Source organism: Lepisma saccharinum, chromosome 4, assembly GCF_977018435.1.
Source record: "Lepisma saccharinum chromosome 4, izLepSacc3.1, whole genome shotgun sequence".
NCBI classification, from domain to species: domain Eukaryota; kingdom Metazoa; phylum Arthropoda; class Insecta; order Zygentoma; family Lepismatidae; genus Lepisma; species Lepisma saccharinum.
In genome coordinates this window covers 1500952-1513537 of record NC_139232.1, presented here as the reverse complement: position 1 = coordinate 1513537, position 12586 = coordinate 1500952, and the positions used below count along the sequence as shown (strand labels likewise).

Below are 12586 nucleotides of genomic sequence, written 5' to 3'. Positions count from 1 at the left end.
TCATCCAGTACACTGAATTTGCTGTCAAGGTTAAGTCTGGTGGCGAATGCTAGAAATCTTTTTTTATCTGGGGATGAAGATGTGTTTCTTAATTAGGTCAATTAAATTTTTCTAGTGATTAGGCAAATTAATCGGAATCGTTTGATGTAGAAATATTGGTAAAATTACCAATAATTTTACTGATACGATATATCTATAATATCTTATAATTTAGTGCAATGTTTTGCCACTTTGTTATAATTTTCATGGATATAAATATACAATCTCCATAGCTTACTTTTCTTAAAAGTAAATCTCTAAATATGAAGCATTTTTTGCATTGCAGTCATCTGGAAACACATTTATCAAGGAGGTGAATAACCATTTAAATTCTTCAAGGACCGTTTGGAATTTTGTCAGATTGGTAGAATATCTGTTATTGGTATCAGTAAATGTTATGTAGATATTTTATTGGTAATGGCCAAAATTTCATATCAGCACATTCCTATTTTTCCCCCCAATATCACCATTGTGTCTATTCATTGTTTGTGTTTGGTTTTTGGAAATTTAACATTTTTCTTTCAGTTTTTAACCTTTTTAATGTGATTTTTTTTCGACAACACTGAAGAAGGATCTAGACCCGGACCCCAAAACATTTACTCTGATAAGCTTACTTTTCATTTTTCTCGTGATCGATTTCACCACCCGTCTGGTGGCTGCATCTGGCATGTACTGTCTGGCTGCAGGGCTAACCCCGGGGGCCTCAGTAAAACCTGGCTTCCCGCTATCAGGAATATGCACACCCGCCCAACCTGCTCCTCCTTCACATCAAGAAACCAAGCATGGACCTCAAGCGTTTGCAAATAAGCCCGCCTGCGCATGCGAACAAGTGCTGTTCCACAAAAGCAAACTGGGAACCGTCGCGTATAGTGCCAAAACCCCGATGTGCGGTAAAAAAGGAAGCACTACACTCATACGAAAATGACAGAAAGGGAAAGGATCGCATCAACTAGCGCCACCACGACCACAAGCGGAAGAAGAAGGAACCACGCTGCCTGCAGCAACTACATGCCTGACAAAGCCACCAGACGGGTGGCAAAATCGATGGCGAGAAAAAAAATATGTGGGAATATGAAAAGTAAGCTTATCAGAGTAAATTACCTATCTCTGCGTAACCGCCAGACAGATATCTTTAGATACAACCGAAAACATTAGTTTTATTAAGACACTTATGAGCCATATCTAAGTAAAAGAAACTGTATTTTATATCTAATAATAATTAGCAGCTGTGCTTATGCAAACATTTAAGAAATTACTTAAACTTTTAAATTTATATCTTTGTAGGTGCCTGCATGATGGTTTGGATGACGAGGATGATGGAAGCAGTGTGAATGAATACAAAAAGGTGTTTGAAGTGATTCTGAAAGATGTGCACAGTCAGTCTGAGGCTGTTGTGCGAGAAGCCTTGTCGGTTTTGTGCCTTTTGTTACACCAAGGAGAGATAAGTGACGTGATTGAATGTTTCTTGTTCGAAGACTGTTTAGCAGAACTTCTGAAAACTGTACGATCTACCCCACAGAAAGCAATATGCATCAAGGCCATATTGTGTTTGTCAAACCTGGAAGCATGTTCAGGTATATTCAAGAACAACTATTTAAACTTGAAGGATTTGTTGAGTACTTGCCTGCTTCCAGAGAAGGATTTGCCTTACCAGACAGCAGAAATAGACGGACTTTTGCTTTTGAACAGGCTTGTCGAGAAGGGTGAAGTGGACAAGGTCGACTGGATCTTCTGGCTGGAATTAGTCTTTCCGTACCTGTTCCACGAGCAACAAGAGGTCCGTAAAGCAGCCGTTGATTTGTGTCGAGCACTTCGACGTCTTGTTCCACACTCGCCAATTTCCGATGCAATTAAAACAGGTATACAAGAGAAATATTGCAAGAGACTGTCATTGTTGATTAAGTCAAACCAGTCTGATTGGTTAGATGTTTGGGGCACATTGTTGGTGGTTCTAGGAAAAGCCTTACATCATGGAGCAGCTCTGATAAATGTCCTTTTAGAAGTTGAAGAGAAGGCATTCAAGTCCTCAGACATGACAATCCGCGTTCAAGCATTTATTGGATGGAAGTGTTTGATCGACAATTTTGCCATGGATCCAGCGGTCGTTACGAACCCGAAGCGTGTCAAACTACTTACTGTACCTTTGAAAGCAAGCAATGCAAAGAATGAGTGTATTGCAAAAATTAAGTTTGAAGTGTGGTGGCACCTTATTCAGTCTTTGAAGAAGACACTCGAACATAACATCGAGACTGTGATAATCCCATTTTTGAACTTCTGTTTTGGACCTTTGGGCAACACTCCATTTTTATCTGTCAGTATGAAAGAAGACACTGAACCCGAAAAGTACATATCGACAATGGCACCAGGGAGAAGATTTGGAAGTTTGCAGAACCAGTGTGCAGATTCGTTAATTCATATCCTTAGCAAAATTGGACCTGTTTCAGCAAATTCCCTGACAGGTGGGAATTTTTCGGTAAAACCTCTTGAAGTCTCTGAGATTCCAGGTGGTGTAAATCTTTTCGTAAAGTATTGCAAACCTCTGATGAATTCTGTTGGAGAGTGTAGTCTTCTTCTTGCAGAAAACCCTGCATTGTACCCCAAAGTGAAACATCTGTGGAAGGTTTTAATGGCACAGGTTACGAGAGTGATCAAAAGGTCCGAAGGTGCAGTTGAAAATGGTGCAAACAAGAGGATTAGTATTGAAATTACCAGAGACTTACTTTTACTTGTGAAGCACATGGTTGATTTTGCAACAGAAAAAGAGCACTTGGCTAATATTTGCCTTGTTGTTATGGAGACTTTGGTTTGTGGCGAAGGGTGTTTACCAGATGCCGTATTAACATCCCCAGAATATTATCCTGAAGCAGCAAGCAAGAAAGAAGCAATCCCTGCATTGATGTTGACTGATTTCATGCTAACGACTGCAATGCTGAAATTGAATGCAAAGGACATTAGGTAAGTGTTCTTGAATTTTTATTTCATCATCATCATTATGCCAGGTATTTCAGAAATAATTGAGGGGTTACAAAAATTTATTTCAAGTAAACTATTGAACTTACCTTAATGAAACCAGTCCAGAATGAATGAGGAACGCAAATAGTTTGTGCATGTATGCTTTGTTAAGCTGAGAGTTCACATTCCTGCCGCTAGGCGAAACACACATCACTCAGAGTTTTTTTCAGTGTTTTGGTTCCCAAGATTACCGGTTCTTACACCATGTGATTTCTTTTTGTGGGATTTCATCAAAGACTGTTCGTCCCACGAATGCTACATGATCACACACCTAAGGGAAGGTATCATCGCAGCAATTTCTATGGTACATACGTTCGTAGGTGTCAAAAAAAACAAAAACCTTTGCATTCCTCTTCCGTTCTGAACTGGTTTTATTAATGTAAACCCAATATTTTACATGCAAGTATTTTTGAAACACCTGGTATGTATGAAAATTGGCAATTCATGCTTCAGGGAACAAGAAAACATAGGCATAATTGTACTAACTTCCTGCCTGTTGCCGATGCACTTGTCATGTGCTTCACTGCTGGAGCAAGCAAGCATGAAATTTCTCTCATGCCTTCCACATTCCAAGAATTCTTCTCTCGATCTTTTTTCTATTTGCTTTCGCCCATTCACCACCTTCTCCCTCGCATCCAAATCTTGCATGTTGCACATGCATTCTGCTTTTAGCCACACAGTGGCAGTAAAGGGGGAGAAGCCATTGATCCTATGGACAGGGGTGTGGGAAAGTTTGGCAGCTGGTTCAACAGCATAGTTGGTGTTCACTGCCACAGCACGATACTGTCATCTGCTCTTTTTGACTGGAACCTGATATAATTATGCCTGGTATGAGAGTTACGTGTCACTTCAAAATGAACCTTAAGAGAAAACTGCAGTCTGTCACCAGTCCTCTCACTTGGGTGTCACATGAACCAGGCCATTCTCCCTAGAGTTGCCTCAGTCTGTGATCCATGCAATATTTTTTTCCAGACTCTAGGGAGAAGTGGCCTCTCAAGTATGCACAGTACGATGCCAGTTTGGTTCGAAGTCTCCTTGAGAAAGAAGGGATATATAAATCCTTTATATCTTGTACTTTCTCTTACATGTAGTACACCTTGATAACTGAATTCTTGTCTTGTCTTGTCTGGCCTGGGTGTGGGTGTTATTTGTAGTGTCCCTTCATCAAGGTCATCTAATCATCGCTATTTTCATTGTCCCAATTAGTCAAAAGTGGTGTAAAAACAATGCAAAATTACATGACAGCTGGAGTCTTGACTGAGAACCAGCAACATGCCACTCTTCTACAAAAGGCTCGGTGCACTCCTTTCTCGGCTCTGATTAGTCGAGGGGTATATTTTGCTGTATGGCAATGCACATGTGTTGCAACAAGTCAACATAATTACATATTAAACTACAAAATACCAAGATAACAACGGATAACCTTTGCGAAACCTTATTGATGCAGGGAATAAATTACCTTGTCCAGCAACTGCGAAATCAATAACCGAAATTTTGGGTATTTTCTAAAGTGTAATTAATGCAATTTTAATTATATCTGAACATTCGTTTATCTAATTAATGGGCCAAAACTCTAATTTTGTGATGTTGGAAATCTCTAATGTTTGTACCTGGATGCTTTACATCTCATGAATTACATCGGGAGTACATTTGTCACAAGGTAGACTTGCGTTACCCCAAGAAAACGTCTTAACAGGCAGAAGGTTGCCCAACATGCACATTTGACCAACACTCCATGGTGCCAAGGCACGAGGTTGCGAAGCACACCATAATTACTTCAAAAGAACTTCCCAGTACAAACTACCTTTTACCTGTAAATCTGACACATAGGCACTAGCCTACCTGGTAATCCAATTCCTTACAGCATCCGTTGCAGGAGATCTGTCCTCCGATCGGAGCTGACCGAAGCAAAAGAGCCTCTCCCTTCCAACTCACAATTCCAACAGCCGACCTCCCCCACTCTCATCTGGGAGTTTATATACCTTTGGTTGGCATCTGTAGCCAACGACCCTTCTTTCAAAGTTTTAATTTTTTAACTGCTGAAAATGCCTGCCTTTCCCTGAACGTTCGAGACATGAATAAAGAACAGAGTGCTACAGTGTTTCTATACAGGAAATATACAAACCTAAAAAAAATGCATAATAAATTGAGTTACACTTATCACACATACGTATTTATATACCTAACTAATTGATATTGTCATATTAATAAAATATTACAATAAAGCAAAAGAAACACTGTTGCTTTTCTGAAGTGAAGTACTCACTTATCCACAAAGCTGTTTTTTTTTTATTTATATATTAATTTCGGTGGCCACTGCAACCGTCCTCTCGGGAACTTGTAATGTTGCTTGGCGATCATCTGTTGTTTTTAGTTTCGCAGCATGCTGTTATGTGCACTGTGGAAAATCCAATATAATGCAAGATCTCAACATCTCTGACCTAAAACCTTTACAATTATATAATCATTTATGCCCTAAAAGTACCCTGAGAAGTATTCCCTTACTGCAGATCATTGAACCAGATAAACAACCTTTCCCTCTCATACTTTGTTATATATTACTGGTAAATCCTGTTTTTTAAATAACAAAAGGAGAAAGTCAAACAAAATGTCTTACTTTAGTAACACATGTGAATGACATCTGCTGACATGTCAAATACTAGAACTGAGCCGATACCTATACCAATATATCAGTATTTGTAGGGTCTAAAAAATATGACAATCGACATTTGCGCAGTGTCTTAACGATCCTGGAAGTTTTGCAAAATTAAAAAAATTCCATTCATTGTGTACGAATATTATGTGAAAATGTATTTTGTGATTTTATAACATGTATGTAATTGTTCAATTTTTTAAAGCAAAACATTGGTAAATTGATGCTTATCATTGGAATGGAATACCTATCCACTAATATTAATCACTATTTTGAACAACTTTCAATTGTTACCATTGTCAAACATCAATATCTGTGGGAATCAGTAAGACTATCGGTATCGGTTCAAAGTGGTATCGGCTCAGCCCTATTAAAAATCATAAATATGATCAGCAGTATGCATTAATATGACAAATAAAACTGTCATTATGCTAACAAAGCTATGCACGGCCATGAAAATAGGCAGCTGGGCATAATTGTGCTGTTGCCACAAATGGGAAATGTAAAGTAAGAGGGGGATAAATGTTGCTGGTTTCCACGCACTGTGTGGCAACGTCAACCGGGCTGCGTTGCCTAGTTCGAGCGTCAGACCAACCTCTCTGTGGGGCACTTCCGAGTCCCATTCGGTACAGAGCTGATGATCATGCTAATTGAAAGTTTGTTGAAGGCCCCAGAAATGGAGTCCCATGTCTATACGTATGACTGCTCTTAAACCTCTAAACACACAGGGTTGTTCTCGACGTGGCAACAGTGCGAACTTCTGCAACCTGCCTAATTTCAAGGCTGTGCATTTAGAAATAAAAAAAGGGCCAGGATATGAATATTCCATGTCATAAAGATCTGAACTCTAGCTATCATTTTACATGCAACTAATATGTATCTCTTTTGTAGATATTTCATGGTATTGAAAGCAGTGTTACCCCATGGAATTGGTTCATCTCCTAATTCATTGGCGTTTGTACAGGAAGTAGTGCAGAAGCTGCGTCTAAGGAATGTTATTTCTAACATAACCCCAGCTACATTGTGTGATGTTTGGTGTGCTGTGGCAACATTATTAGATGATTACTTAAATAAAACAGGAGAAGTCAATCAGGGAAATCACTTCAAACATGACTTTGGCTGTATTTTCAGTACGCTAATGTATCCTGTGCAGAATCTTCTGAATTTTGATGCAAAATCCGTAAGTAGTAATACAGGTCTTATTTTATGTTTACTAAACTTCTGTGGCAAGAAATGGTGAAAGATTAACTGTTTTTTTTTTTTTTTTTAGAAATTAAAACAGCTTCTTTAGCTTGGTCCGTTTGGAAACACATTTATTAAGGAGGTGAATGAACCATTTGGAATTTTATATTGGATTGGTAAATTTTATATTTGTACATTAACAGTATGGAAAATATGCTAAAATAGTAGTAATAGTATTTCACCAAAATATGAAGTTAAATATGGACTTAAAAACTGTAAAAATATACCTTTTTAATAATATAAGACACTATGCGAGCTACATAAAATACAGTCTTGGCATTGTAACTATTAACATGACTGTCTTGAAGAGAAACCAGAAGTGAATCCCATACACATGCCACAAAATCATTTCTTCTGGCTCTGCTGTTGGGTGCACAACTAGTAGTGAGGGTTGGGTTAGCAATGGGCTGCTCGACTTGGTACTTTTTTCCAACATTGGCAAAATAATGTTTGTAACAACCAGGAGCTGATGCTTTAGCCCTTATTCTCTATTGTTGACAACAGTTGTAAATAAACAATAATTTCAAGTGTTTTGCAATAACAAAAGCAAACAGTTGGGAGGTGTAAAATTAAAAAAAAAGAATTGAAAATCATTATTGTTCAGATGACAGAAAACTTGTAATCAAAGCAATTGGAGGGTATAAAAAAGAAGGTCTTAAACTTTTGTTTGTTTTTCGCAAAAAAAATATCACCCAACTCTTTCCGTCACGTGGAGACATGTAGTTAATTACTCGAATATGGAGTATATGTTCAGAAATATTCTGAAATATTGAAGTAATATGTAAAAATAACTAAAATATGTAAAATAAGAGCCAAAACCTAATGTATGCACAAATATGAAAATAAAAACTGAATGTCATAATGCACAAAGATAATACAAAATATAACTGATTTCAGCTTCATACATAAATATGTATTTACATATAAATCGATTCCCTATATTTCAGTATTGGCCAAAGTTTCATATCTGTCCATCCCTAATGCGTAGAAGGTAACATTAACATCGTTGAAAATGTTATAATTACGCTAAAATCATATTTCTATTTTTCCCTGTAGCCTTCCATGAAGAGCATGGTAAAAATCTGGAGTAGTCTGTACAAGACATGCTTTGTGTGTTCAGAAATGGTAGCCACAACTGAGGATAATGAATTCTGTGTAGAACTATGTAAGCATTTCATCGACACTGTGAAGCAGCTACCAAAGTCATTGGTGTATTGGAATACCCTGATGCAAATTGTCCTGGCTTTTGTAGAAACCACAGTGGAAAAGGTTTACAAACCCAAGTTTGGTAAGTGTAATACAGTTCTCAATGTGAATGGTACTTTGTCTGAATTTGAAGAAGAGAATGCAGAAAGTGATGGCATTCACTGAATATTTAGAAAAATAGAGATTTTTAAATATTTTTGCCATGGCATCATTGACACTTGAAGAAAATGACGTATGTTTTTTGTAAATTTTATTTTAATGTGTAGTAGTTTGTATTCATACACAATATTTTAGGTCTGTACAGTACATAGTAACAGAGTAATAAAGATAGAATAAAGAAGAAATCCAGGAATTTTAAAGTATTTTTGGAATGGCAACACTGTCACTTGAAGAAAATTACATACACTTTTTGTTAGTTATATTTGTACACAGAATGTTAGGTCTGTACGGTACATGGTAACTGAGTAATAAAGAGAGTGAAGAAACAAAAAAAAAACAGATTTTTAAATATTTTTGGGATGGCAACATTGACGTGCAAAGAAAATTATGTAAAGTTTTTGTAAGTTATATTATAAACTGTAGTACACAAAACTTGAGGACTGTAGTACATAGTAACAGATGCCATTCTGTTATTTACATACTTGATCCAGGAGAAGCCGTACTTCACCACATAATCGTCACATATTTTGTACCAAATTTTTCTGCAAAATGGTGGGGTGCGACCATTATGTGAAGCTTTCTTTTTTTAAAAAAAAATATTATGCTGGTATTACCGGTACTTAAAAATCATTCATTAATTAACTGTCTTTTGTTCAAGATTAGGATGCATGGAATACTTGTGAATATACATTCAAATTAAATAGTCTAGATCAGCAGTTCTCAAACTATTTTCTCATTGTACCCTTTAGTCTTAATTATATGTTTAATTTACCCCCACCATAAGTTTTCTCCGAATTGTGGGTTTTAGGAACTTTTTTTGCTGCCTGGTTGATGGGGCGCTTTTGATACAGGTGTGTGTCTGCATTGAGCAAAATGACATTCGGGTTGTATGTGGAAAGATGGTAAACAAATAAACATAGAATCCCATTTTTATTATTTTATTGGGTGCTCCTACATTTACAATATTTATGATTATTTAGTTACAAAAATAAAATGTGTAACACATGTATTTAAACATATATTTGTTTAAATTTGCAAAAAAGCCATATTTGCATTTTATGCCATTGAATGCACCAAAAATTTGTTGAGAACATGTCACTGGACATATACTGTAAATTTTTTTTTGCAACAGTTATCATTTTTTGGTGTTATCACGTTTGTGAAAGATGAAAGTCACTATTCATTGTATGTGTCTCAAAACAAGGTAAACACATACTGAATGTTTCCACTTACTTTCAGAAAAGTTTAGTCCATCAAAATGGTCCAGAAATATTGTGAAGCCTGCAAAACATTTGAGCAGCATTGCTAGTCTCCTGTCCCATATAACACTGGGAATTTCACCACATGAAGACACAAACAGTGCTGGCTACCATGATGTTGCAGTAAGCTTGGCAAAGTCTGTTGAATGCTTGTACAGTGGGAAGGTTAACGTACAGAAGTTGATTTCAGAGTTAACAACTCCATTGGTAATGGTGCTGAAAACAAAGCCAGATAAATCTGTTTCAGGAATTGTTTTGTCTGAACAGGTGAGTGTATTTTCGATTTTTATTTTGTTATTAATATAACAAGACTAACAAACATTGTACTCTTGTTGGATTTTATTTACTGTGTTTCAGCTTTACAATGTTAAAATATGTCAAGTGATGTAAATGTAATGAAATCTTAGAGCTCTTAAAAATCATTCTTGTTGCCACATTCAGATCAGTAAGTTGAAAAAAATGTAATTTATTTAATTTGTCATTATTATCAATAGTGGTGTGTTTTGTAGTTTCTCAAGGTTTCAACAAATTAAAATTGGTCTTCTTCAGGAAGCAGTAGAGAATTCTTCAGTTAAAATGACTTGGTATTACCAGACTAAAGTGATCTAGTTAAAATATATCAATATAACTGAAGTTGGCAAGTTCTTATCCCCCCTCCTAGCCAGTGTGGCAAACGAGAAGAATAGAAAAGTTTACACAAACAAGCTCCCCTCTCTCCCTCCTGTCTACTAGGATGGATCCTCCCCCCAAAAAAAAACATGGGTAAAGAACTATGAAAAGTGATGGAGCCATGTTGTCAATTTTCCACATGAATTTTTGTTGTAATACAACGAGACAGAATAGAGAGAAGATGACGTGGTCAACCAATTCTGTTGTTAAATCATATCTCCTCAATTACTTTACACCACAATCAATGTGACTGGTAAATGCTCTCGGTTATATCTGGAGTTTTGATTGACACATCATCACATCATATAACTGCCTGATGTGTAATAGCTAAGGACACAAATTTATGGTAAATAAATCTTACGGATATTGAGGTACCTGATGAGTATATAGAAATTTTTCAATTCGGAATGAAATTTTCAGTTGGTAGTGCTTATATACACAAGGAAGATTTTGTGATTTCAATAGAAAAAGCACTGAATTTCTTAGATGATGAGGAAGAAAAGATAAAATTACGAAGTCTCACACATGATGCTCTTGATGAACGGTTAAGTTTTAAATACAACAGAAGAAATAACAGAGGTCCAAAATACACAGAATGGGAGAAAGAGCATATAAGGTTGGGGAAAAAAGTTCATAGTTTCAAGATCTGGTTGAGAGAAAACTACAATTTCTTAATAAAATCGGTCAAGGAAAATAAACCTGTCCTTATCCGAATTAAGGACTATAAAGAAAAAATGGAAGAATGTTTCAAAGTAAACAATTTCACAGGAAGTTCTCAAAACCCTATAAATAAAATAATAAATGAGGTAAAGAAAGTAATTGAAGGCAGTATCACGATACCAAGAGAAATGAAGAAAAAACTCATTGTCAAAAATTCAACCCTGCCGATTGCCTTTGGACTACCAAAAACTCACAAACCAGGAACTCCAATACGACCCATCATTGCAACTTTCACACATCCTGCATACAAACTATCCAAATATTTAGTTAAAAGGCTTGCTGTAATTAAACAACAAACACCATTCAGTGTTAAAAATGCATATGAAGTGAAACAGATACTAAAAAATATTGTTTGGAATAATGAGTATCGTATTGCAAGTTTTGATGTTGAAAATTTATATCCTAGTGTCCCAATAGAAGGTGCCACAGATGCATTACACGGATGGCTTATTGAGATGAAGGTTAATCCAGCAGAATCATGGGAAATGGTTCGATGGTTTACTGTATGTGCAAATTACAATTACTTTATATTTGATGGCAAAATCTATCAGCAAAGTAATGGTCTATCAATGGGAAACCCAGTATCCGGAGTCATCTCCAGCATTTTCCTTCATTAGATAGAATCTCCAATTGTTAATGAGATAGGTGCAGATATCATATTCTACATCAGATATGTAGATGATGTGCTAATTATTGCTAAAAATGAGAACACCATCATGGACGTATTTAAATTGTTAAATGAATCACATCGTCGCATAAAATTCACTTGCAAACCCATGAATAACAATGTAATTTCTTTCCTTGATCTGCAAATTAAGACAACTGACACAACAATTCAAACATCAGTCCATAGGAAAAAATTAGCAAGGGTAAAATACATCCATGCCAATTCAGAACATTCACGTACAACAATGGATAACATATTTTTAATTTTTTTCCCCAGAGCACAAAGACTGTGTTCTAATAATAAGGATATCAAAAATGAAGAAGAAAGGCTTTTTAATATATCAAAAGAAAATGGCTTTCACACTAACAGAATAAATCAAATCAAAAAACAAGTCGCAAGAAAACTAAAGGAAAAGAGAAATACAGACAAAGATGAAAAATCTGTTGAAAATAAATTTGTGTGCATTCATTCACAAGGGATTCTCACATAAAATTGCCAAAATTTTTAGAAGATTTAATTTCAAAATTGTTTTTAGATCACCAAGAAGTCTGGAATGTACATTTAATGAATTCAAAATGAGAAAAAAACTACCAGATGTGGAATCCACAGGAATATATAATATAAGTTGTTCATGTTCAAAGGCCATGATTTGGACATTATAAATCTAAACCCAAGAACAGGTTTGTCAGCTCACACCATCGAAGAGAAGCATTTGATTAAAAAGAGAAGGGTTTTAAAAAGATTGACGGGAAACATAGAGTTGAATGTCTGGGAAGCTTCGTTCATTGCAGAACAACACTGGAATAAATTAAATAATGAAAATGGTAACATAGATCCAGTATGGAGTTTTCTTTTTCACAAATGGAGTAAGCCATCATCTTTAAAATTTAATGTAACAGAAAACATGAAGAGACTTTGTGAAAACAATGACGACTTTGAATTACCTGATGATATTTGGGA

General features: G+C 36.0%; 1 protein-coding gene across 1 annotated transcript in view; it reads left to right on the top strand.

Annotated features, from left to right (window-relative positions):
- The window catches only part of LOC145986357 (uncharacterized), an 85256-nt gene that overhangs the window by 19278 nt on the left and 53392 nt on the right, over positions 1–12586 (top strand). The window contains exons 3-6 of the mRNA XM_083120237.1: positions 1324–2994; positions 6596–6884; positions 8003–8234; positions 9551–9837. Of these exons, the coding sequence (XP_082976363.1) occupies positions 1324–2994; positions 6596–6884; positions 8003–8234; positions 9551–9837 (2479 nt within the window). The remainder of the gene's footprint in view (positions 1–1323; positions 2995–6595; positions 6885–8002; positions 8235–9550; positions 9838–12586) is intronic.